Here is a 26,644-nt window from a genome sequence, read left to right on the forward strand (position 1 = left end):
ACACAATCTTGTATATTCCCAATATTGGCCAATGTAAGGCACTAATCACCTGTACTATCTCTGTGCTTCAGATCAGCTAATGATCTTGATCTCTGCTGCTAAAGAATTTGGAATTGAGTTTGTCTATGCCATATCTCCGGGGCTTGATATCACCTTCTCCAACCAGAAGGAGGTGTCCACATTGAAACGCAAATTAGACCAGGTATGTAGGTAAAGCAGTACTAGCCATAATCACTGGCACATTCTACCTTTCTCTTGTCCAAATTACTTATTTATACATCGTGGGGATAATGACTAGAATAAAATGTTATCATTTTATCTTGTAATATTTACTTCAGACATTTCGGGTTAGTGTGCCTTTAAAGCAAGGATGGGGGACCTCAGGCCCAGGGGCCGTATAAGGCCCCCGGAGTCATTTGGTCTGGCCCTCCTGAGCTTTTTTTCTGCTAGCCTAATGCGGATGATAGGGTGCCTATAATGGTACCCTGCAGCCAGAATCTATGCAGCAGTGCCGCCTAGCGCATCCTTACTGCACTACAGACGGTCACACCGCTGCCCATACTGCTCCCCGGAGCATCCTCCGGATGCGCCGGGCATTGCTGTTATCACTGGCGATTGTTGACCCGTCCCCGTGTGACATCACACGGAGGGGGCGTAGCCAGCATCGGGCCCGCGAGTAATGTTTTATATGTATCAAAATGGCCCTCGGCAGAAAGAAGGTTCCCCACTCCTGCTTTAAAGGATACAGAACATCAGTTGTGTACTTTTTAGAGGTTTTGAGAGAATTGCTATCCACGGGTGAAAGCTTGTTATTAGCGATTAATATTAGCCATCGAATAATCAGAAATGTGCTTTTATTAGTATAACTTGGACGAGATTGACCTAAAGTGCTATTTTTACTTGCTGTGGCTTACAGCAGATATTACCTGTTGACCTTCTGTCCAAACAGAACTGCTGGCTTGTGGCACAACTCTAATATTAGTTTAATTTACTCACTGTGCCATGAGGTGCAGCAAGCAATCGGCAATAGTTAGTGCAGTGAAGTGTCTGGTTGCTTTGGTTCAATGGCTATAAATTAAAATTTTCTTATTCATCCCATCTGGTGGACACAGAGAGATACCTAGGACTGTAGAGGCTTCCGTCTGCTTAGTACTGATTATTTTAAATGTGTGACTTGTATGTGGGTGCTCCCCATATAATGAATTCTGTAGCTTTTGTCTTCTTGGGACCTATTATTCCTGGGGATCTGTATCAGCCAGAACTGCATGAGGCTGGGGTGGTGTCTGGTTGCCTCTATAGCTTTGTAAAGGTTATGCTTCCTGCATGTATATGTTTTGTTGTCATTTTCTGCAATTATATTATACGTTTCCCTAATTTCCAGGTAACGCAGTTTGGGTGCAAGTCGTTTGCCCTTCTGTTTGATGACATTGATCACAATATGTGCCCGGCGGACAAGGAGGCGTTCAGCTCTTTCGCTCATGCACAAGTGTCGATAACGAATGAAATTTATCAGTACTTAAATGAACCAGAAACATTTCTATTTTGTCCTACAGGTAACTTCCCGCTACCATTATCTATTCTATTTTACAATAAGGAGGGGTTGGCATGTAGTATTAGATTTCACATCCAGTCAAACCCATGCCAGGCCTGGATGCTGTATACACATAGTCAGGCTAAGCAGACCGACCTTCTGCTCGCAGGTCAGCGGTGGGAACGGTTATTTTCCAGGTTACCCAAGGTCAGGGGTACATATGACTTGCTTCCTGCTCTACACATATTTGACACACTTGTACTTGCATAACAATAGGTTGGTAAAGGGTTATTAGTCTATTTATCTCACCATGGATATTCACTATGTAAATTAAAGGGTGTCCTAATCTCTGAGTGGTTAATCTCTTAAAAATTCAAAGTTGCATGGCAATACCAAACAGAAATCTATGGCAGCTTCCGCGTATTTAAAATATGCAGAGAACCAGAGGTTTTTTTTTTATAGTGACCTATACGCATATGATTTACTGTAACGCTACATTTTTCTTTTTTAAAAAGTTTACTTTTTAACAAGTAAAATCGATATAACTGCGTTAAGTGTGGTTAACAAAAATACATCTATATGAAAACTGTATGCATCTTAACAAGCAAAAACAAGGAGGCTTATATAAATGTCACCATATCTAATTAAGAAGAACAAATATCACAATTTAATATCAATATAAAAATAAGCATAATAGAATCATATACATTGGCACAATTGGGATCCTGTTAGCACCAGTAGACAGTTATAAATTAAGATGTTACATACAGTCAGTAAATGCAAGCATATTATGCAGTTGTAGCAAATTAATTGTAGTAATTTTGTAATTGTTAGCAGTATTGTCTTTTACTGTAGCAAAATTTTGTTAAAAGCACAAATGCACTGTTCAGTTATGAGGCAGCATACAATCGAATAGTTGGAACTTCTTGTCAAATTAGGAAGTCACAATTTCTCCTTTTAGCCACTGGAGGACACTGGAGAACAAGAGCCCCACTCCAAAAGGGCCCGCTAAGCATGCTGGGGTATAGAGGGGGAGGAGACTTGTTCAATTCTTAAAGTGCCAGGCTCCTCCAACGCTGCCTATATCCCAGCATAATGCTCTAGTGTCCCCATTGGAATCAGCAAAATGGATTTACTGGTAAGCACAAAAAGCCTGCAGATGTTCCTGTGAAGACTCCCAAGGGGTCAATCCTATTCCAAAACACCGGCAATGAAACCCTATGCGGCTGCGGGCAGTATTCAGCGATTCTGGGGTGCTATAAAATGCGTCTATTGCCACGATGACACACCGGCGAGATCACGGCGGCTAATTGGATCGAGCCCCAAGTGGGGCTCGCTGGATTCCTCTGTGTTGGCCACAGTGGACAGCCAGTGTCTGCGTGGTGGAAACGATAGCCTGCAACTGTTTGCTGAGAATAAGGGCCAATAAGCACGCACTGTGGAGGCAGCCATTATGTGTGCAGAAATCCTATTTATTTCAATGCAGCTAAAGACCTAGAAACAAGTTAACCTCTCCCTGTAGGTTTTATATATGGGTTTACTCACCAAATGGCTGCTTTCAGGTTGTATAAGCGGGTGCATTGTAACATCAAGTCATTATGTGTAACGTTCTAATGGTTAATTTTCTTTTAGAATATTGTGGAACATTTTGTTATCCTAATGTTGCTCAATCCCCATACCTGCGAACAGTCGGTGAGAAGCTGCTACCGAACATAGATGTTCTTTGGACAGGTAAGAATTTTATTAGGTTAGTACTGTCCATCTGACATACCACGGGTGTAACAGCCTGGTTCCCTTTCACCTCTGCAGTATTGTGTAGAGTTTTGGTTAAAGATCTATAAAAAAAAATATAATTGGTGACAATTGTAACTTAGCTAGTCTTTATGGCTTGTTCATACTGGTGTTACTGTGAGATAATTAGGTTGTCTTATGGTTTCATGCTTAACCCTGTCCCTTCACCCCAAAGTTTTTCAGGACCTGATGGAGATTTAAATCACAAATATTACTTTTACAGTGTCGCGGCCTGTTGAATGGGTTACGTGATTCATTACTCTACTGGGGGCTCATTGACCATTCTAGTTCATCGTCTTCCTCTAGTTTTCATATTAACCAGAATTTTGTGGTACAGTCTTTGGAAGGTCAAGACAGCAGCACTCTCCTCTTTATATGTGGCTGGTTGTCCTATATACCTGTCCAGGACTCATTTCTGATATTCAGATGCCCTTCTTATCCCTGCTTCAATGTCTATAGGGTGGCATTCTGGCAGGCAATGAATGGTTTGCTCAGTAACTATGGTTTCTAGTCAAAAAATCCCAAGCTGCCATTAAATGGTTCAACATTCAGAAGGGTTAACAAGTTCCCAAGCTGCCATTAAATGGTTCAACATTCAGAAGGGTTAACAAGTTCCCAAGCTGCCATTAAATGGTTCAACATTCAGAAGGGTTAACAGTATTTTTCCTGGTACTGTGTCACACGGCAGCACTGTAATGGAATACATAGGCTCTTCCCCTGTCACACAAGAATGATTCAGATAGTTAAATCATAGAGGGTATATTCACTAAGCCGCGCCTGTTTTGGTTGCTGGATTTAAAAGGGCAATAATATTAAAAGTAAATCACTCCTGGCTTTGCAGTTAATGCTTTTTTATATCCTGTGGCCAGAAGCGCTGACAATCAAAGCTGCCGCTTAGTAAATCATCCCCTTAGTTTTGAACTCTGTTGCTGGGCTCATACTAGTAGTATACATAATATTCTAAAATACAAAAAACTTTGGCTTGTTGCAGATTTTCCTACTTTGAAATCCTAGCACTGATCAGTCAGAGTAAATATTGTCTCTTTGAATTTTTGCAGGTCCAAAGGTTGTTTCTAAAGACATTCCCGTGGAATCTATCGAAGAGATTTCCAAAATTCTCAAGAGGTCCCCCGTGATCTGGGACAATATCCATGCAAACGATTACGATCAGAAGAGACTCTTTCTTGGACCCTACAAAGGACGTTCTACTGAGCTCATTCCGCGGCTCCAAGGGGTCTTAACCAATCCGAACTGTGAATTTGAGTCAAATTATGTTGCAATTCACACTCTTGCCACCTGGTACAAATCCAATATGAACGGCGTGAGGAAGGATGTTGTAATGAGTAAGTGTAGGATGTGTGCAGGGAACTTCCTGCTATTAAATTATCAATGTTAGCGGTATACTGTAGGAAACTATTAGGCAAAACAAGACTGTGCTGTACATTTTATATTTAGTTCCTCTGTTTTGTGGGTGGGAGAAAGGTGTATGGGAGGTGCAGGTAGGTTTTTTTTTTTTTTATTGAGAAATTGCTTTAGTATTTGATAGTGCTGATAGTATTTAATTAAGCGCTTCTAAGATGTGAACTGAAATATAATTGTCGTGCAATAGTGTGTTAAAGTTAAAAAAACACTGTTTACTCAAAAGGTGGTGACCTTTGAAAGGGATATGGGTTTTCTGGTGTGGAATGGCAGCATGGGATTAATTCTGGCTAACTCATGTGCAGCCATCTGCTGATGTCCAATCACTAGCCCCCTCTTCAGCCTGGAGGGGGTCACCACACCACTTGCACGCGTCTCCTTTTGAGTCTTGTTGTCAATCCCAGTGATTATGCTAATTTGCGCCAACATCAGCTGTAATTGTAGTGGCCGTAAGCAGACAGGCTATATTATAGTTAGAGCAATGCAACTGATTGCAGTAAAATTGACTGTGTTAGGAAAGACTGCCCTTCACCAGGTCTTATTTTCAAATGTTAATTTTTTGTTTTCTTCCTTTGCAGCTGACAGTGAAGACAGCACTGTATCCATACAGATTAAATTAGAGAATGAAGGCAGTGATGAAGATATTGAAACCGACGTTCTTTATAGTCCCCAAATGGCTCTCAAATTGGCGCTGACAGACTGGCTGCAAGAATTTGGAATGCCTCTTCAGTATAGCAGTAAGCTTATTCCTGTGTATTCCTAAACCCGCTGGAGTTGCTTTTCTGCAAATAATACGGGGACATTAAATACTTCATTTCATTTAAAGAGCAAATCTGTTCTGGCTGTAATACTGTAATTTATACTCTCAGAAGTTTGTATCAGATGTTCTGACTGTTTGGGTGCACCGCAACTCCCCTCCCCCTCCCTTTCCACAAAACTTGTTAGTGGTGGTTGGGGGCATATTACCATTGCATATGATGCCCACATTAACACCTTCTGTGTTTTGTGGGGAGAGTTCTGGAATTGAGGTGCAATCTTAACCTGACCACACACTGAACCAACTTTCATCCAACTAGTTGATTGGTTGGAATGAAAATCTGGTAACGTATGGGAGTAACTGACAATCATCAATTTGCTACTAAATGCCAGAAAACAGATGAAAATGTTCGTCAGATAAGTTTGTTAAATGTTTGATCTAACCAATTTGTTCAAACAAGTTTTTGTTCATTTTCTGGCGTTTGGGAGCAAATTGCTGATTGTCATTTACTGTGATACCTTACCAGATTTTCATTCCAACCAATCCACTAGTTGGCTGATTAGTTGTAAGTTGGTCTATTGTGTGGCCAGCTTTAGAGGGCCGTATGTAATGATGCGGAGCCTCCTGTCTGTCGGATGTCTTCTGGATCAGGATAGTAATCTGGCAGGTAGATGGTGGCACATTGGACTATGGCAGTTGGCCAATTGTTCGTTTAGGCAGGACAGGTTTACATAGTTACCATTTCTTAAAAGAAAAATAGGCCACCTTTTGGTTTATTCTTAGGCATTCCTCATCACCTGTTGTGGGTGACTTTGGGGCACCCCGCAGTTAGTCTTCCCTGACAGCAGGTGGTGAGGAGTTAATATTTTTTCACCTATAAAGTGCGAATCATAACCCACAATCAGTGACTCCTTCTCTCCATCTCCTAGTTTTTCATGAAGGGATTTAACAGAAAAAATAAAAATGTTCCTGTTTTTATATTTTTCTTAAATCACTGTGTGAAATATAGGCAGGCACCAGGCAACACCCCACAAGACCTGCTGTTTCGTAAACGCTCCGTTCCTTACGCTTACCCATTTGTATTGCTTCCAACGCCTCAACTGGACCTGATTCGGAGCGGTCTGCGTCTTTTGCCAGTCGCACGTCTAAGAGACCCACTGTAGTCGCAACCATCGGTTGCACCATCAAATCTTTGCATCTGCCCCATGCCAGGTGCAGATTGTCAATGTGAGCGATTTTTGCGTCTGAGTTCGCAACCACTTAAGTGACACACCCATAACATGTCCATAAGATGGACCCATCTCCGCACGTCTCCAAAGTCACCTGCCAGAAGAGCCCAGCACATTTCCAATACATTTCTGACACCGCGTGCCTCAGTCGCAGCTGCGACTCTGTGTGCACGGATTCGCGAATTGTGCAGTAGAAAAAAAAAAAACGGCGTCCGCCATCGGCAGTGCGTCCAAATCCGATTTGGGCCAAAATGTTAGTATATCCAATTCAATGAGTAAAGACTGCATGGTGAGCATTACAGGGGCTAATGCGATCATTGCCTGTGGGTTATTTTAGTATGTGGTTAAGATGCTTCGTGGTGTGGAGCAAGTCTTATGTAAAAGTGTTGATGCAAATCTGTAATTCAGACTCTAGTTAATTTTTTTTTTTTTTTTTTTTTCAATTTTCCAGACCGTCAAGTAGCGCACAGTGGCGCAAAATCTGGTGTTATTGGAATGGCGCCATTAATTTCCACCCCATCGCTCAGTGCAGCAACCACCGTTACCACCGTTTACCAACAGCCCATTATGAGCCAGGGAACGGCGTTAAGCCCGGACCCCCCCATGTTGGCAAAAGAGGAGGAGAAAAAGCAGCTCGAGGAAGAGCCCATGGACATGGTGGTGGAAAAAATAGAGGACGTCAATAAAAATGTGAACCAAATCTTAACCGACATCGCCGAAGCCAAAATGTCGGAGGAGCTAAAGCCGATGGACACCGATAAAGAGAGCGTAGGCGAGAGCAAGTCCTTGGAGTCCTGTATGCAGGAGGACGCTTGTAATGACATAGCCCCAATGCAGACTGATGAACAGATCAACAAGGACGTGTTTGTCCCCGGGCCCAACGAGAAGCCCCTCTACACCGCCGAAGCCGTGACCTTGGAGGATTTACAATTACTGGTAGACTTGTTTTACTTGCCTTATGAGCATGGACCAAAAGGTGCTCAGGTGCTAAAGGAGTTTCAGTGGCTTCGCGCTAATAGCAGCGTCGTCAGCGTCAACTGTGTCGGCAAAGACTCAGAGAAAGTGAGTACATCCCGATGATTGCCTATATCGGTGATTCCCAACCTCGGTCCTCAAGGCGCACTAACAATCCTGGTTTTAGTGATATCCATGATTGTGCACAGATGGTTAAATCAATATAACTGAGGCTCTAATTAAGTCCCTTGTGCTCAAGTATGGCAATCCCTAAAACCAGGACTCTTATGGTGCGTACACACTAGACTATATGCTCCCTGAGCGATATTGTCTAGTGTGTCCCCGGCAGGGTGTGCTCAATGTCGTTCATGACATTGAGGACACCTGTTGAACGATTACATTAACGATATCGTTCAGCACCGGGTTCTCTTCCCCCCCCCCCCCCCCCATTCCCCAACATGCAGCAACCTGACGACATCGTCAGGTTGGCCTGCATGTTAACCCGATGAACGATGATGAACGACCCGCGGGAACGCGCGTCGTCTTTATCGTTCGTTTTTGTGATAAAAATGGACGATAAAGTGGACGACTTAACGATATAGCTATTGTTCAGTCGTCCACTTTAATCGCCCAGTGTGTACCCACCATTAGTGTGCTTTGAGGACCGTGGTTGGGAATCCCTGGCCTATATGATTTCTCATCCGTACACTTTTTTTGACACAAGGTTAACTATTTTGTATTATAGCCCATCCTGATTGTTTTGTTTCTTTTGTAATATTGTAGCCAGGCTACCGTTGGGACAGTTATTATAGGGGCAGTCATTATAAACATTTTGTTATTTCTTCTAGTCTGCCATATGTTGAAGGAAAGGGATTTTTTTTATAGTTAAATTAATTTCCCTGAGTTCATTGGGGGCACACTGGAACCATGAGGTATAGAAGGATTTAATTAGGAGTACAACAATCCCTTTGAAGGAATGTCTGGAGCGTTTCCATAACAAGTGTCTTTTGGATGCAAAATCCTTTACATAACAAAAACCTCAATAGAGGACCAAGTGGCTGCTTGGCACAGCTACTCCACCGCCCAAGGGGCACTTGCCAGCCTGGCGGTACATGCTCTCAAATTTGAACAAGTTTATCTGCTGCAGCACAAGCCAGCTAAACTACAGAGGTAATCCGTCATGTAATCGCCTGCTTTGTTAAAGGCCGAGCGCGTTTCTCTATCCTAGAGGACCTACTAGGCCGTCTGACTAGGAAATGTGTTATCACGACAGTTTATATAGAGCTCAGACAACCTGTAAAAGAATCGTCCATATCAAAAGATTGTGCTTTAAATAATAATGTGCTTTAAATAATATAGGAGTGCCTGATTTAGGATGAATTTAAATACACCTTCTGGTGGAAAGGAGGGCTTTGGTTGTATGCAGCCCTATCTCTATATGATAAAAATAAAATTTCATCTGCCAAATAGCCCCTAATTCAGAGACTCTTCTTGCTGCAGATGTTGCTGTCTTCCACATTAGAAACTTGATTTCTACACCAGCCATATACGTTTATTTAAGAACCCACAGAGTGATATGAGGAGCTTGGACACGCAGCGCTCTTTGGTATTGGTATTCTCTGAACAAAGACCTGAAATGTGAATTTTCTACTTCAGGGTCCATAGGGGGTCCACAGGGTTGACCTTGGGGTTATAGCTGGAACAGGATCCATGGGCACCACACAGTTAAGCTTTTAGCTCCCAGGATGCACTTGGGTCCTCCTCTATACCCCGTCCCCGAGCCACAGGCACCTCAGTGTAAGCTGGTGCCCGGCCGGAGTCGGTCACCGCGCAGGGGGGCTGCTGGAACAGCCCCCAGAAGCTTTTTATTTTAAGTTAGATTTTATTTATTTTAATCTTTTTACTACAGACGGCAGCGAAGGGCTGTCTGTACAGACGCCCACGCTGCCGCTCTGATCCCCGACTGGCGCCGCGACGCCAGTACTGATCTGGGGATCGCGGCGGGAGGGCAGAGTCCGTACTAGCCGGACTCTGTCTACCTCCCAGGACTGCTGCCGGAGTCGCCGGGGATTCAGGTAAGCCGCGCGTCGCTGGCTAGCGGCGGCGCGCGGAATGCCTTAAATGCAGTCCTTTAGCCTCCGGTCCTGGGGACAGACCGGAGGCTGCTGGCAGTGGCGGCGGGCCCCCCCATAACCCGTGGGACCACTAGACCACCAGGGATAAAGGGGCAAGCGGGAAGCCAGCATCCCTGGGGTTATGGCCAGCCAGGGGAGGAAGCCTTCCCTGTCAGCGGCTCCTCCCCTCAGCTCAGCGCGCCTTTCAGCACGCAGTCTGGCGTCGCTGAGCTGCAGTTACACGGCCACTCCTCCTCTGAGGTCTCCAGCGGCCATTTTCCCAGTGGCAGCGCAGATCTCAGGGAGCACGCGGACCGGTCCCCCTGTGTACCTCTCCCCTGATTAAGGACAGCGTACACAGCACTATAGCCCTCCCAGACACTGAATCTGGGCAGGTTGATTGTAGCGTAAAGGTGCAGTGAGTATATCTTCCTGCATGGTATGTGACTATTGCTAGTGCTGCCGTCTGTGCTTATTTTCTACTTACTGTCAGCTTATACCTATCCCTTTACTTCTCCTACAAGCCCTACAGGTGTGTGGGGGAGGGGCGTTTCTACTGACCTCACTTATATAGATCACGTATTTGTGAGGTCCGTCACATACAGTTGTGTGCTACTCAGTGCCATATTGTGGGCTGTTGTTCAGCACACCGGTGAGTGCGTTTTACTTCTACCCTGGTGCCAGATATATAATATATTCTGTCATGTCAGACGAGGAGGTTGAGCGCTCAGTGGCTCCGGTGTTGGCCTCCTGCGGACGCTGTTCTGCAGGAGTAGATAGGGAGGATTTCTACTTCAGGGTCCATAGGGGGTCCACAGGGTTGACCTTGGGGTATAGCTGGATCTGGATCCATGGGCACCACGCAGTTAAAGCTTTAGCTGCTCCCAGGATGCACTTGGGTCCGTCCTCCTCTATACCCCGCCCCCGGCCACAGCACCTCAGTTTGAGTTGGTGCCCGGCCGGAGTCGGGTCACCTGCGCAGGGGGGCTGCAGGAGCAGCCCCCAAAAGCTTTCTATTTTTTGAAGAAAAAAAAAAGAGCCTGTTAGATTTTTATTTTAAAACAGAGGCTCTAGTGTGGCAGCGACGGGCTGTCTATGCAGACGCCCACGCTGCCGCTCTCCTTCCCCGCTGGCGCCGCGACGCCAGTACTGCACTGGGGATCGCGGCGGGAGGCCAGAGTCCGTACTAGCCGGACTCTGGGTCCCTCCCTGGACTGCTGCCGGAGTCGCCGGGGACAAGGTAAGCCGCGAGTCGCCGATTAGCGGCGGCTCGCGGGTTTTGCCTGCAGATGCAGTCCTTTGCCCCCGGTCCTAGGGGACAGACCGGGGGCAGCTAGCGGTGTCGGCGGGCTCCCCCTCTGAGGAGGAATAACCCGTGGGACCACTAGACCACCAGGGATATATGGCAAGCGGGATGCCGGCAAGCCCTGGGGTTAATATGCTAGCCAGGGGAGGAAGCCTTCCCTGTCAGCGGCTCCTCCCCTCAGCTCAGCGCGCCTTTCAGCACGGAGTCTGGCGTCGCTGAGCTGCAGCTACTCGGCCACTCCTCCTCTGAGGTCTCCAGCGGCCATTTTCTCAGTGGCAGCGCAGATCATCAGGGAGCACGCGGACCGGTCCCCCTGTGTACCTCTCCCCTGATTAAGGACAGCGTACACAGCACTATAGCCCTCCCAGACACTGAATCTGGGCAGGTTGATTGTAGTGGAAAGGTGCAGTGAGTATATCTTCCTGCATGGTATGTGACTTTTGCTAGTGCTGCCTGTCTGTGCTTATTTTCTACTTACTGTCAGCTTATACCTATCCCTTTACTTCTCCTACAAGCCCTACAGGTGTGTGGGGGAGGGGCGTTTCTACTGACCTCACTTATATAGATCACGTATTTGTGAGGTCCGTCACATACAGTTGTGTGCTACTCAGTGCCATATTGTGGGCTGTTGTTCAGCACACCGGTGAGTGCGTTTTACTTCTACCCTGGTGCCAGATATATAATATATTCTGTCATGTCAGACGAGGAGGTTGAGCGCTCAGTGGCTCCGGTGTTGGCCTCCTGCGGACGCTGTTCTGCAGGAATAGATAGGGAGGATTTGTCACAGGATGGCCTGTGTAGTCGATGCCAGGTGGCTCCTGGCCCATCCAGACCTTCTCTGGCGCAGGAACCACCGTGGGCGATGTTTTCTCAAGTGCTGGTGTCTATTGCGGACCGTCTGTCGGTCCCGACTGCTCTCCCTACTAGGTCGTTGTCCCAGCCGACCATCCCCCATTCCCCGGGTGTCCCGCAGTTATTGCGGAGTCCTCCTGGGTCTCAGTCGGTGGGTCCCTATGCAGGGTTGCCTATGTATATGCAGGCTTCCCCTGTGCCGCAGCAGCCTGTGGTACCTTTTCAGGCCCCTATGGTGACTCCTCCACCCTGGGTGGATGTGCTCTCCAACTCCGTGCAAAATTTGGCGGCCGCTTCCTCGGCTTTTCAGTCAATGTTGCAGACTGACATGCCTTCTAGGATTTCAAAACGCCCACTCATGACACGGGCTGCTCAGGTATCGGACTCAGAGGGTTCCTCAGATGATGGGGAGGTCCCTGATGACACTGACTCGGACGCCTCGGTCCAGGAAATGGATACCAAGTCGTCCATTAATGTGCGAGCACTAGTTAGGGCGGTGCGAGCTATTCTTCTTATAGAGGATGAGGCACCGGTTCCTAAATCGAAGTTTCCTAGTTTCAAAAAAACTAAGGTGGCTTCTGCGGTGTTTCCCCTGTCGGATCAGTTGACGGATCATATGGCGGTAGCTTGGCAGGCGCCCAGTAAGAGATTCCTTCCTCAGAAGCGGTTGGCTTCTAATTACCCCTTCCCTGAGGCACATTGTAAAAAATGGGAAACTCCACCGGCGGTGGATTCCCATGTCACCCGTTTAACTCGGGGCGCCACCTTACCATTACCGTCGATATCCTCGCTGAAGGATCCCACGGACAGGAAAGTTGAGACTTGCTTAAAGTCTATTTACTCCCTCTCCGGGGCGGTGGCCCGACCGTCCATGGCCATCTCCTGGGTGGCCAAGGCCATTGAGGGGTGGGCCAATGCATTGGAAGATACCTTCCCGGACGACGCTCCGGATGTCCAGCGGGCGTTGTTGGGACAAATGAGGGACGCTGCTTCTTACATTGGAGAAGCTTCTTTAGATGTTAGTCTGCTGACCTCGCGGGTATCGGCTGCAGCGGTGTCTGCCCGCCGATCCTTATGGTTGCGGTCCTGGAGAGCGGACTCTGATTCAAAGAAAGGTCTGGAGGCCTTACCTTTCAATGGGGAATTGCTATTTGGTCCGGACTTGGACAAAATAGTGGACACCCTGGCTAAATCCAAGTCGGCCTTCCTCCCTTCGGCGGCACTGCCTGCTAAGGTTCGGAGTTCGGCTTTTCGTTCCTTTCGGGTTCAGGGTAAGGCGAAAGGTCAGTCCTTCCCGAGACAGTCTGCGAGTAAGACTGCCTCTAAACCCAAGAAGCAAGTCTGGAGTGCTCGGCGCCCTTCTTCCAAGCAGGAAGATAAACCTGCGGCCTGATGGGACGGGCCTCCCTCTGGGGGACCTCAGAGTGGGAGGCCGACTTCTTCTATTTGCCCAGTGCTGGCACAATACCACCACGGATGCCTGGGTTCGAGAAGTGGTCTCCCAGGGGTACGCCCTGTCTTTTCGGCACAGACCACCCCACCAGTTTTTCTGCACAAGTCCTTCTCAGGACAAGACCAAGGCGTTACAGGTTCAGGAGGCTATAGAGTCCTTGCTGAAAGCAGGGGTCATTGTTCCCGTTCCTCTATCACAACGAGGGACGGTGTATTATTCGTCTCTGTTTCTGGTGCAGAAACCCAATGGTTCTCATCGCCCTATCCTCAACTTGAAGTCTCTGAACAAATTCCTCAGAGTTCCCAAGTTCAGGATGGAAACGTTACGTTCCATCATTCTGGCGATGGAACCGGGGGATTACATGGTGTCCCTGGACATCCAGGACGCCTACCTCCATGTTCCGATAGCATTTTCACACCAGCGGTATCTGAGGTTCGCTATCCTTCAACACCACTATCAGTTCCGGGCGCTACCCTTTGGTCTCTCCACGGCACCAAGGGTGTTCACGAAGATTATGGCGGTCATGGCCGCACATCTTCGGAACCAGAATGTACGGCTGCTGCCGTACCTGGACGACCTCCTGTTGCTGGCGAGCTCCCCGGAGGTACTGCTTCAACATCTCCACCTGACGATCGCTTGCCTGCAAGCACACGGGTGGTTGATAGATTGGAAAAAGTCCTCCCTGATTCCATCACAGCGGATGGTTCATTTGGGAGCCCTGCTGGATTCGCGTCAGCAAAGGATCTTCCTGACTCCGGAGAAGGTCGCCTCCCTACAGCTGCGGATACACAGTTGCCTGAGCCGTTGCCGTCTGTCGGTCCATTCGGCTATGAGAGTTCTGGGGTCCATGGTGTCGACATTCGACATGGTGGAATTTGCCCAGTTCCATTCCCGGCCCCTGCAGGGGCTGATTCTATCAGAATGGAACGGGTTACCTCACCGGATCCGCTCTCAGGTGCTGGTGTTGTCTCCGGACGTTCGGCAATCTTTGGCTTGGTGGCTTCAGACAACTCATCTGGTCGAGGGGCGCCCATTTTGGATCCCGGACTGGGTCCTGCTCACGACGGATGCCAGTCTCCGGGGTTGGGGGGCAGTGACCGGCTCTTTGTCGCTTCAGGGTCGTTGGTCAGCGGAAGAAGCACTTCTCCCCATCAACATCCTGGAACTGCGGGCAGTATACAGGGCCCTGCAGTCGTCCGGCCCCGCTCTTCACGGAAGGGCGGTACAGGTGCAGTCCGACAACGCCACCACGGTGGCGTATATCAACCACCAAGGCAGAACTCGCAGTCAGGCAGCGATGTCGGAGGTGTCTCGTATCCTGACTTGGGCGGAGGGTCACATTCCGGCGATCTCGGCGGTCTTCATCCCCGGAGTCCTCAATTGGGAGGCGGACTTCCTCAGCCGTCACGACGTACATCCCGGGGAATGGTCGCTTCACCCAGAGGTGTTTCAGCTACTCGTGGACAGGTGGGGACTGCCGGAGCTGGACTTGATGGCCTCCCGTCACAATCACAAGTTGCCCGTTTACGGGTCAAGGACAAGAGACGCAGGCGCAAGTCTGGTGGACGCGCTGTCGGTGAAATGGACGTTTCACCTGGCGTATCTGTTTCCTCCGCTATCCCTGCTTCCTCGGGTTCTGCGGAAATTCAAGCAGGACGGCGGCATGCTCGTGCTGGTAGCTCCGGCGTGGCCCAGACGTCCTTGGTACTCCGATCTCAGGAGCCTCTCCATCGACGCTCCGTACCTTCTTCCTCAGCGTCGGGACCTGTTGTCTCAGGGGCCCTGCCTTTACCCGGATCTGGGTCGGCTGTCTTTGACGGCGTGGCTCTTGAGACAGCCGTCTTGAGGTCTCGGGGCTTCTCCAGTTCGGTTATTGGTACCATGCTCAGGGCACGCAAGCCTGCTTCAGCACGGATTTATCACAGAGTGTGGCACACTTACTTTCAGTGGTGTGAGTCCAGACATTATGATCCTCAGGTGTTCCGAGTTTCTAGGATCTTGGAATTTCTTCAGTCAGGATTGGATCTCGGCTTACGCCTTGCATCTCTGAAGGTTCATGTGTCCGCCTTGTCCGTGTGGTTTCAACGGCGGATTGCAATACTACCAGACGTTCACACCTTTTTCCAAGGTGTTCTCAGGATCCAGCCTCCCTTTGTGCCTCCTGTGGCTCCTTGGGACTTGGCGGTGGTGCTACGGGTCCTGCAGGGTCCTCCGTTTGAGCCTCTTGAGGCGGTGGAGCTCAAGTGGCTGACATTTAAGACTGTTTTTCTCCTGGCAATTGCTTCGGCCAGGAGGGTGTCTGAATTGGGGGCGCTTTCCTGTCTCCCTCCTTTCCTGATTTTTCACCAGGACAGAGCGGTGCTCCGCACTCGTCCTGAGTTTTTGCCCAAAGTGGTCTCGAAGTTCCATATTAATCAGGAACTTGTTGTGCCAGCTTTTCAGTCCCCGGATCTTTCAGCTGGTGAGACTTCCTTAGATGTGGTCCGGGCGCTTAGAATTTATGTAGACCGGACGGCTTCAGTTAGGAAGTCTGATTCCTTGTTTATCCTCTTTGGTTTTCACAAGAGGGGTTGGCCTGCCAACAAACAAACGTTAGCCCGTTGGCTTCGTTCCGTTATTTGTGAGGCTTATGCACAGGAGGGCTTACCTGTGCCAGCCTCTGTTAAGGCTCATTCCACTCGTTCTGTGGGTCCCTCTTGGGCTGCTAGACGTGGCGCTTCTGCTGTTCAGCTGTGTAAGGCGGCCACTTGGTCTTCAATTCAAACGTTTTTGAGGTTCTATGCGTTTGACACCTTTGCCTCTCAGGATGCATCCTTTGGGCGCCGGGTACTCCTTTCAGCACAGGAGCGTCCCCGCCCTTAGTTGTACTGCTTTGGGACATCCCCAAGGTCAACCCTGTGGACCCCCTATGGACCCTGAAGTAGAAAACAAGAGATATGGTAAGAACTTACCTTTGTTATCTCTGTTTCTACGAAGTCCATAGGGTCCACAGGGCGCCCGCCCTGACGCACCTGGCTTCAAATGGGCTGTGTGGCTGGTCACCGGTTTTCCGTCTCCCATTTCTGTGAGTATGGTTTCTTGTGTGTTCCAGTCTTCCTTCTCTCTGTTCCATATTCTCCTCCGGCCTAGGCTGCTTACCAACTGAGGTGCCTGTGGCTCGGGGGCGGGGTATAGAGGAGGACCCAAGTGCATCCTGGGAGCTAAAAGCTTAACTGTGTGGTGCCCATGGATCCTGTTCCAGCTATAACCCCAAGGTCAACCCTGTGGACCCTATGGACTTCGTAGAAACAGAGATAACAAAGGTAAGTTCTTACCATATCTCTTGTTTTTAATGACCGAATACTCAAACTGCTGTTCTTACCCTCCTGAAAGAGTTAACCTAGAAAATATGTATACGAAATTGGGAAAAATCTTCTGTCTACAGAGTTGTACAGTATTGCACAGCCAAAGGGGAAGCAGCTGTGCAAAACCGTACAACGCCTCCTATGTAAATGCAGCAGGAAGCATATGGTGTAAATAGACTCCCCTTGATTGCATCGTGGTTCTAAGCGCTGAGCTCTAAGAAGTAGCATCTGATCTTCTGCGCGACCATTGGCAATCTGAGTAACCCTGGAGTTACCCAGATTGCCCCTAACAGCTCCATAGCCAAGAGCAGGATGTCTGCGCTGGAAGACACACACCCAGGCCTGCGCGTTCACAGGTCTCACAATTGGAGTATTACTAACACCATCGGGTCTGAATCATGCCCATTCGTCTATCTCTGTAGCCGTTTTCAAGCTGGAATCCTCTCCTTTGTTTGTTTGGCCATGTAAGTAGCATCAGAATAAAAGTCATTGGACAATTGAATAATAGTTTTAGACCATTAATGGTCTATCTATTTACTCAGCAAAGGAAAATGTAATATTATTTGTTCTGAAGACACAATAGTTTTTTACTGACACAATTAAAGAATAGTATTAGTATATAAAATATGAATGCGACCCAAGATCTCACATCTATATACTAAAAGTATATTTAAAAAAAATCACATATGTGCTTATTAGCTATATCCAAATATGGTTATCCTGATGTCCCAGCAACAAAATGACAGAATTATATATAACAGTTTAATAGTAATTTATATTAACCGATTAAATCTATAAACAGTATAGCTAGGATAATGTATCCAATTATAAATTCATATTTTGAGCACCATCTACTATATAGAAGTGAAAATTTGTCCTTCTGTCTTTCTATACAAATCCACAGTTTACAAGCGAAAATCGTGAAATTTTACATACAAGCGTATTAAAACACGGTGGCGGCAACAAAAAAAAATTTGACATTAATTACTGTTCATTTTTAATTAATTAAAAACCACAATTTTTGCTGGACGCTCATTGTGGGGCCTCACGGCATATGGGTAGGGCCTCAGAGCAAGCATTTTGTGTTGTCATGTTTTGTCATGATCTTCATGTTTATTATCGAAGAGCGCTTTAGCAGGCTTTGCCAGCATTCTCCGCTCTCTGACTATACCAAATTACACAACAACATTGACTTCCAACTGTGTCAAAATTATGACTCTGTAAGGACTCTGCTGTGCTGTGAGCTGCAAAATATTACACCTGGAATGCTTCTCCAAATGTTTTTATACGCAGAAAACGGAGTCGCTGTAGATGTTTATCCTGGTATCAGAGCAACAGAAGCTCTTGGCCAAGTTTACACTGTACATCCGACAAATTTTGAATGCTTCTATCTCCAAAGTTTGCTTAACACCGTTACAGGTCCTACTTCCTTCGAAGACCTTAGGACTGTTGATGTTGACTTTTCGTGAGGCCTGCCTAAGGAGAGGTGTGTTGGAGGCTGATGTGTAAACAAACATTCTTAAAATCCCGGGCAACGCCGTGTACTCCAGCTAGTATAATATAAATGTATTGCTCCAAAGATCAACTGCAGTTGGTCAGTCAGACTTTAGTTAAGGAGAGGAGAAGAAAAGAAAAAATGTTTAAGAGCTAACAGGTTTCATAGTTTTTAGAATATTAGTATATATCATTATTAGTTTTCTATTAATCTATTGCTCTTCATATTTATTTATTTATAACTGCAATCAAGTTATGTATACACACCAGCTCTTCTCTTGATATTACATCAGTAGCCATAGTAAGAGCAATTCACAAATGTGCACATAGATTTTTACACTGATATACACATTAAGACAATATTGACAAAGGAGTGCTACATTGTAATAACATAATCCATCTCATTGTTTTGTGGAGATGTCTATATTTTACCCCCCATAGCGGTCCTTAGGGGTCCAAGGACTTGCAGCATAAAGAGGAGGAATAATATTGATGTTATTGCCATTAACATCGATTAGATCCCCATATAAATTGAGGCTAAAAAGCCATAGATGAAAACTATACAACGAAATACACAAAATCAGAGCTATAGCAATTTATTTGGTATTAAACCCAATCTATATTATAACTACCGAGAAAGATATATTGTTTAATACTATAATAACTTAGGTTGAAAAAGAGAGAGAGAGCCAGCATATCAGGGAAATGAAGTATAGGTGAACAGAAAGAATTAAGAGGGGGAGAGAGAAAGGGAGAGATTGAATGGAATCTCAGGAGATGAGGTGTCCTATGGTATGAGAGCAGGAATATTAAACGGGGGCTGGGTCATGACCAGTCCCTTGATTTACACACTGGACGAACTCTGCAATGGACTAGGCTATTCATTTATCTTGGCAGTAGGGCCAGCAGGTGAACGTCTTATTAATCCTTAAGTCGCCCCCTAGAGGAGGCAATGGCACTGCTCCCTTTTGTCTGGCGTGACAGAAAAAGTAAAAAAAAAAAAAAAAAGGGAACAGGTATTTAGCGTACAGTCCCTCAAAGGGGAATGAACGACAACACTGGCACCACAGAAGTAAATGAGAAATGAGGAATGACACCAAACTACACTCTATAATGTGTAGAAGACCTAAAAGGAGTCCTCACTATTCAGATGACCGCTAAAGGCAGCTTTCCCGTGAGAGAAGGAATCGCACCCCTTTTTTTTTTTTTCCCTTTATGGAGGAGATTCAAACTGTGGACAGGAATTGGGCTCTTCCTCAGTCCCAGATATGATTACACTACAAACTATGGCAGTCGTTAAGCTGTCCCATACTAAATAACACCACCATAAGCCGCATAATACAGAGAAGTGCCTGGCTCCTATGGGTACTTTAAAAAGAACTGACTGATCCCAGCCTAGAGATGGCCATTGATCATCGATGGCCAGCAACCATCGATCACTGATATACTGAAGGCCATGAATGGATGTTTACCACATCTGCAGGAAAAAGGTCCAATGGGCAGATGGTGTCTGTGCATAAGTAACTGCAGACCATCGATGGCTTCCCCCTCTTGCTTAGAAACCATTGATGGGTGAACCGTCGATGGACAATCGTTTTTCAAACTAGATGAAATGGGTGGAAGAGAGATGATTTTTGTTCTATACATGCCGCTACTTTAGCTATGCCAGAAATCTTGTATAAGAAAATAAAGGCTGTATAGTAAAATACATTTTCTAGTCTATGCACCCCTCCTCCACCTGTCCCTAAAAAGGTTTCCATTAAACAGTGCATTTGTCCTATACAGTTAAGGCAGCCATTGTTTGGGTTTCACCTGTAGTTGTGATAGTTGCAGTGGTTGTCTTTGGCCGGTTCCTGTTATGGTTTATGTATTGTCAGCATATGTGCATTGTGAGCATCCTAATACAAATAGGTACCATACAGAAACGTGAAGCAAGATGAAGATGGCCCTGCCCAAATAAGCTTACACTCTGAGAGGTGCGGCGATACATGATACATAAGATAGTGGAATAACAAAATTGTAGCCATTGGTGACTTGCCTTTCTGAGCAGCTACCCGTGGATTAGTTCCTAGCCAATGGACAGGCTGCATTCCTGGCTAAGGTCCGTACTTAATTAGTTTCGCCTATGCGATAAAGTTTTGCATGCTGGACTTTTCGCCTACATCGTGTATTTTAGTCGCGGAAACTTATCGTGCGCGTACCTGCGATTCGCTGTATTCCATTCCCAAAGACGCGAAAATGGAGACGCAAATTCAGAACAGGCGAAAAGTGGTGTCAGAATCGGGGAAATCAGCCAGAACCTCCTAAAAAGATGCAGAAACATTGGGGAACAATGTAGTAGTGCCAGATTAGCCCTAATAAAACTATTACTATTTGGGGTACTTAAGTTCGCACAATTGCCACTAATTAGTGTCTTTGCACAAGTGTTGAAGAATAGCATAAAGCAGTATTTTTTGGTGAAAATAAGTAGTGCTGGCAAATTTGGGGTACCTAAAAATGGGTGCAAGCATGTTTTAATGTCTCTAAAGTGAAGTTTTAATAATTGTCAATTTCCACCATCAGAAAAGCACCTGCAATCCCAAAAACACATGACCCCTTCTTAGAGCACCCCCAGAACCTTATTTAGCTAGTTTGCGAACTTGCCCCCGCAATTTGTGCTTTTTCGCTCCCAAATTCAAAGTACTTTTTTTTGGGGTGTTCCTCACTTTTTTTTTTTTTACGCAGTTAACCTTTGGGGGGCTGTCCCAAGGGTGCTGGTTTCCCCATCTTTGCACCCCAAAATAAAAATGTTGCACTTTTTTTCGCCTGTTACATTGCATTGACTTTCCGTATATGCGAAAAGCGGATGGAATGGAATATGGAGATAAGTTTCCGCCTGGCGAAAAGTCGCAATCGGCGATACTTTTTTCGCGGATCTCGGCTTTTCTCTTCTAATTGAATACGGCCCTAAGACTAATCCATTCATGGTGAATATTTAGGAGTTCCAGGTTCTTAGGCCCAGATCTATCAACAAGTGATATTCTTGTTATCACTCGTTATTAATCTTAAATGATGCTCCAACCAATCAGCTCTTGTCATGTGTTTGAAAAATGACAGGAGCTGATTAGTAACGAGTGATAACCGGAATATCACTCGTTGTTACATCTGGGTGTGTGTGTGTGTGTGTGTGTGTGTGTGTGTGTTATATTGAAAATAGAAAAAGAAACAAAGTATTCCTATTGAGGGGCACTCATGGACTAATATCAATCACCATCTCACCTAGTGACCCTCACGGATTGTTAAAACATAACTTTTAATGATTCCTAAAATAACGTCAGCGAAATATTTATTTTTTTATAATTTTATATAAAAAATGTGTGTAAGTGATCTAAAAATCAGTGCGTAATCACATTAATAATGTTAGATTTGTAACAGTATGTCTAAATAAAATACATCACTCATGTAGCAATACAATATACTAGCAGTTACAACCTAATCATATGAAGCTGAGGTTTTTTGGCCACGTGAGAAGACTCTCAGATTTTAATGATATATGTAGATAAATATTGCAACATTAGGGAATATGATTAAAAGATATATTTTACCCCTACAATTGAGTGGTTAGCTGTACTAATTGAGGTATCTTGCATTATCTCACATTATCCATGGTGTATAATCAATATTGGATATTTGATAATAACATTATACATATATAGCTTCATCTGTGGGTTACATTACAAGAGGGATGGCACTTTATTAATGTGGTTACGCATAAACAATTATGATCTAATAATAATAAATTGAGACATACAACTGAAGTGTATATGTGTTGAACACTGATTTTTATATCACTTACACATTTTTTTTTATATATATATATATATATATATATATATATATATATATATATATATATAATGATAAATATTTTGCTGACGTTATTTTAGGAATCATTAAAAGTTATGTTTTAACAATCAGTGCGGGTCACTAGGTGATGTGATTGATTTTAGTCCATGAGTGCCTTCAATAGGAGTACTTTGTTTCTTTTTCTATTTTCATTGTACTTGCGTTATTCCTGGGTGCACCCCTCTTCTGTATTTGAAATTAGTAATTCAGACAAATTGAAATCTTGGGGAAGGATGATATTTATTCAAGATATGTGCGGACATTTTTTTGTCTTATGTGTGTATTATATGCAGCGTTAGTTCTGTCTGTACTGTAGGTGCAGGTTTAATATAAGAACATGTTTGCTCATTACACGCTAGGTTGCTCCTTGCCTTTGTGAAGTAATTCTGGGAAGCTTTTCCCACACGTTCTGTCAGTAAAGTTGCATCAGATGTCTTAAATCTGTGGAGGTAGCCATTGGAAGCTGAAAGTCTGACATGACCAAACTACAACTCACGGGTACCCTGTTTTTAAGGCTCGACTTTTGTCCAAGTACAGATTTTTATTTTAATTACATGTCTCCTTGTGTCATTTTATCTATTGAAATAATGTCCCTGAATTACAGCAGTATCTTTTTGTTTTAATGCAGATAAGTGAATGGAGGGAGAAAGCAGTAAAGTTTGAAGAAATGTGCGGCATCGTGATGACCATGTTTACCCGGCTCTCCAACTGTCCAAACCGGACCATCCTTTATGACCTGTACCCCTACGTCTGGGATATCAAGAGCATCATTTCTATGGTGAAGTCATTTGTGCAGTGGCTAGGTAAGTGATCTATGAATACCTGCAGCTGCTCCTAAACCCACCGTCACTTGCTCCAGGGGGGAACAAAACTAACTCCCAGTATCGGTCCAAAGCTTTATAATGAATTTTGACCGCTTAGGACTGGATCTTAAGGAGTCCTAAATATTACAGCAAGTTGAAATGTTTTGTTCCCCCCCCCCCCACCTTCCTTGGGCTTATTCTGTGATGATATGAAATGTGATCTTTAATACTTGTGTTACTGTGGACTGGACTGAAGGTAACTGGGCTCTGTAATAAAGCAATATTAAGCCGGTGGCATTGACTTGATACACGATGAACCCGGCAGCCTGCTGCTTGCTGTGTGGTGATAACATTATTGCTATTTTAACAGAAAATTTCAAGAACTACAATTGACCTCCTGGAAAACAGAAGGGTTGATTTCCCCCCCCCCTCTCGCCAGCGCACGCGAACTTTGCGCAAGGCTATTCTGGTGCTAAAGGCATTTACAGCAGCCAAATTGGGGGGCGGGGGTGGGCATTTAGCGTTGGCTTCAATTGCCTTTTGGAAGTCAAGCAAACTCAAGATGTGTATCTTTGACTTTAGATGCGCTGGTTTTTGTTTGCAGGTGAATCCTAAATGCTAAATTATCTGGGAATTCTACCTAAGCACCAGCATGGTCTCGGCTACTTGCGTAGCCTCCATTTTTATTTTCAGGTTTCAAAGCCGTTTAAAGGAGCAGTGTGGAGAGATTTGCTTTTCCAGAACACAGCAGGCAGCGATGCTGGCGTACCATCGAGAACAATTCGAACCAATAACGCTCAATCTGATTCCTAATTTCCCCACGAGACCCCAAATTGATGCTCCTGTCAACAAAAATGTTGATCTCAATTTTGGTCTATCAGAACCTTTTTTGCTTCAATATAAAGTTCATGGGTGCAATGAAATCTGATCACTTGATTGGTGCACAAACCAATGTGTGCGGTGCGATGCACAAGTAAAATATACTGAAGCTCTATAGCGCTTGTGCCCTTGTTTTATCAATATCCATTTGCTTAAGAGCCCTAGTTGCTTTCAGGCCTTATGACAGGAAGTGTGTCCTTTTTCTTCTGCTTACTAATGATTGTATTGTGTCTTCCTCATTGTGCACAGATGGGAGAAACCTGAGCACAAGTGTCTGCCACTATTGGACGGAGGGAGCAAGATGCATACCGCGCTCTGCAGCGATTATAATGACCACCTTAGATAGGCAGTGTAGAGTATCCTGCACTATTTATTCACACTGAAGTCACATTTTCCAGCTCTTGCCACTTCTTTCACTGTGTGTAGCTGTTAGACCTGCCTAATGGCTTGTTTGACTCCTAATCCTGAAGTATGTATTTTGCGGGCAGGTCGGATCACAGTCCCAACGATTAAACTACCCGTGAGCCCTTTGTGCCTCATGCCTCAGTTATAGCTTCGGTTCCTAGTAAATGAACGGACTGCATTCTCATAGGTCGGTTTAGCCTACAGCAGTGCAACGGTGTAATGGTGCCTACACACATGGCGATATTTTACCCGATCTGGTCCGATTTCCGACGCATCGGATCGACAGATCGTGTAAAATATGCCCAAATCGTGAGTCCCCACTCACGATCACGATGCGATGCGCGTCCCCGCAGGTCGCACATCGCATCTTCAGATCTGCCGGTCTGTAGGGCTGATCTGACAATCTCAAGTCACGATGCACTGGATAGTTTAGGGGGCACGATAGATCGTGTGTCAAATTGGCAGCTCATTCAGACCAAATCGCGCCCACCACTGCCGGGGAGAGTTCAGGGGGAAATCTTTCACATCGTGGGATTGTGAGCACATCGCTATGTGTGTAGGCACCTTAAGTCTTCTTCTTTTTATTATTACCATGCAGCATCATGCATTGCCACCCTAGAGTAAAGGAAGCTATTGCATAGCTGTATACCTTGTTTTAATGAAGCTCCTGAAGGCCTACGAGTGCCTGTTTTGTTATATATAAACACTGGTTCATAAAGGAAGAGGTCCCCGTTTCATGGACTAATGTGCACTTGCAGGCCTTGTAGTGTACGTTCCATAGGAAGATGTCCGATCGTGTACCCTGAAAAGTTATTCTTCTGTTTAGCTGTATTCTACATACCCGCTTCTTAACAACCACAGCGCATTAGTGTCCACATGTTAATGAATTCTTCCGGCCATGTACTTGGTATAGAAAGGGCCTTACTGTATGTGAGAGACTCCTCACTGCAGCCATTGTTATGAGAACATCACACCTGAAGTGTAAAGGGAAAAAACCACAACCTGATGTTTGTCCGTGTTCTGTAAGGAATTACATTTCAGCTAGGTTATTGTTTTGTTTGGAGCAGTACGGACTGTGGAAATGAAAGAAAAACAAAACTAAGATTGCATACAAACGTGTATGTGTGTGTTTATATATTATATTCTATTTAAAAAGTTTAAGTTGTTCATCACCCAGTTGCCATAAACCTTTGGTACAGTGACATTCTTCAGCACTGCAGGCAGCCCAGCTAATATATTTGCTTTGAGGCACAATAAATTAAAATTGAATATGCAAAGAGGGGACTTGGGGCCTGATTCAGAGCCGGACGCTATTTGCGCTGGCTCGTTCAGAAAAAAGGGGCCGGATATTTAAATAGAGCGCTCGCTCTTTGCGGTCTGTTTACTCCTCTATGTCTGAACAAGCGAACGAAACATGCGCTCGCTATTTTTTAAAAAACGCCCCCTGGCCGCTCGCATCCTACGTCATCTCCGCTATTTATTAGATTATTCGAGTACATCGAAAGGCGTATGAACTGCATGCAGTGCTTGTGGTATAATTTTCCTACCACAATCATGCGAGCAGTTCAGGCTAAAAGACAACCAAGTGACGTGGTCGATGATGCTGCTTTGTTAATTATGCACACCCTTAAAACGCCCGTTTTGACCGTTTGGCACGCCTGCGTTCGGATCTCCACTCCCCGTTTTCAAGCACCTTCCCCTGTTACCACCCACATACGCCTCATTCTGTCACTCAAATTAGCAGGCATTCGCTATTTTGCGAGCACACAATTCCCGACCACAATGACTGGTTCGCGCATGCGTATTACAACCCATACGCATGCGCAGTTGTGCGAACATCGCTCGGAGCGAACGAGTGGCCGCTTACGAGCGGCTCTGAATCAGGCCCTTAATTCTGTGCCAGCACTGTAGATCATTGACAAGGAGTCTGCATTATTTGACTGACTGGTGACCACGATATAATGCAGAGTCTGTTGCTAACGACCAGCATGCAGTGAGGAGCCCCACACACAACGCAGAGTCTCTGTGATATTAAATCATCCCTTCTTTCTGCATTATCCTCACTCTCCTGCTCACCATTGATTGGGTCACAACTATAATCTACGTTGTAATTGGCTGTATAGGTTCTATTTCCAACAGTGAACTGAAGTAGCCGTGTTCACCTACTGTTTACAGTATTATGGGGTTTGTGTGCATTCCATCTGGGGCAACTACTCTAGCGATCAGTTTTGAACAGTGTGAAAATACGCTATTGGAGTGCTTGGTCTATTAAAGTACGCTTTCACATATATCTCTGATAATATACTGCTCCATACCCATTTTTTGTTGAGTGTTTGACGAAAGCGTTTTTACATGCAGTGTTAGCTAGGATTAAATATTTCAAACCCCCTGATGACGACACAAGCCTTTCATACAGTGGTTTCCAACA

General features: G+C 45.5%; 1 protein-coding gene across 1 annotated transcript in view; it reads left to right on the plus strand.

Annotated features, from left to right (window-relative positions):
- The window catches only part of OGA (O-GlcNAcase), a 49,319-nt gene that overhangs the window by 14,176 nt on the left and 8,499 nt on the right, over positions 1-26,644 (plus strand). Inside the window, exons 4-10 of the mRNA XM_088449987.1 lie at positions 72-202; positions 1,382-1,553; positions 3,164-3,262; positions 4,381-4,665; positions 5,320-5,478; positions 7,179-7,789; positions 22,758-22,932. Coding sequence (XP_088306113.1) covers positions 72-202; positions 1,382-1,553; positions 3,164-3,262; positions 4,381-4,665; positions 5,320-5,478; positions 7,179-7,789; positions 22,758-22,932 — 1,632 coding nt within the window. The remainder of the gene's footprint in view (positions 1-71; positions 203-1,381; positions 1,554-3,163; positions 3,263-4,380; positions 4,666-5,319; positions 5,479-7,178; positions 7,790-22,757; positions 22,933-26,644) is intronic.

Source organism: Taudactylus pleione, unplaced genomic scaffold, assembly GCF_031769625.1.
Source record: "Taudactylus pleione unplaced genomic scaffold, aTauple2 ptg000502l, whole genome shotgun sequence".
NCBI lineage: Eukaryota > Metazoa > Chordata > Amphibia > Anura > Myobatrachidae > Taudactylus > Taudactylus pleione.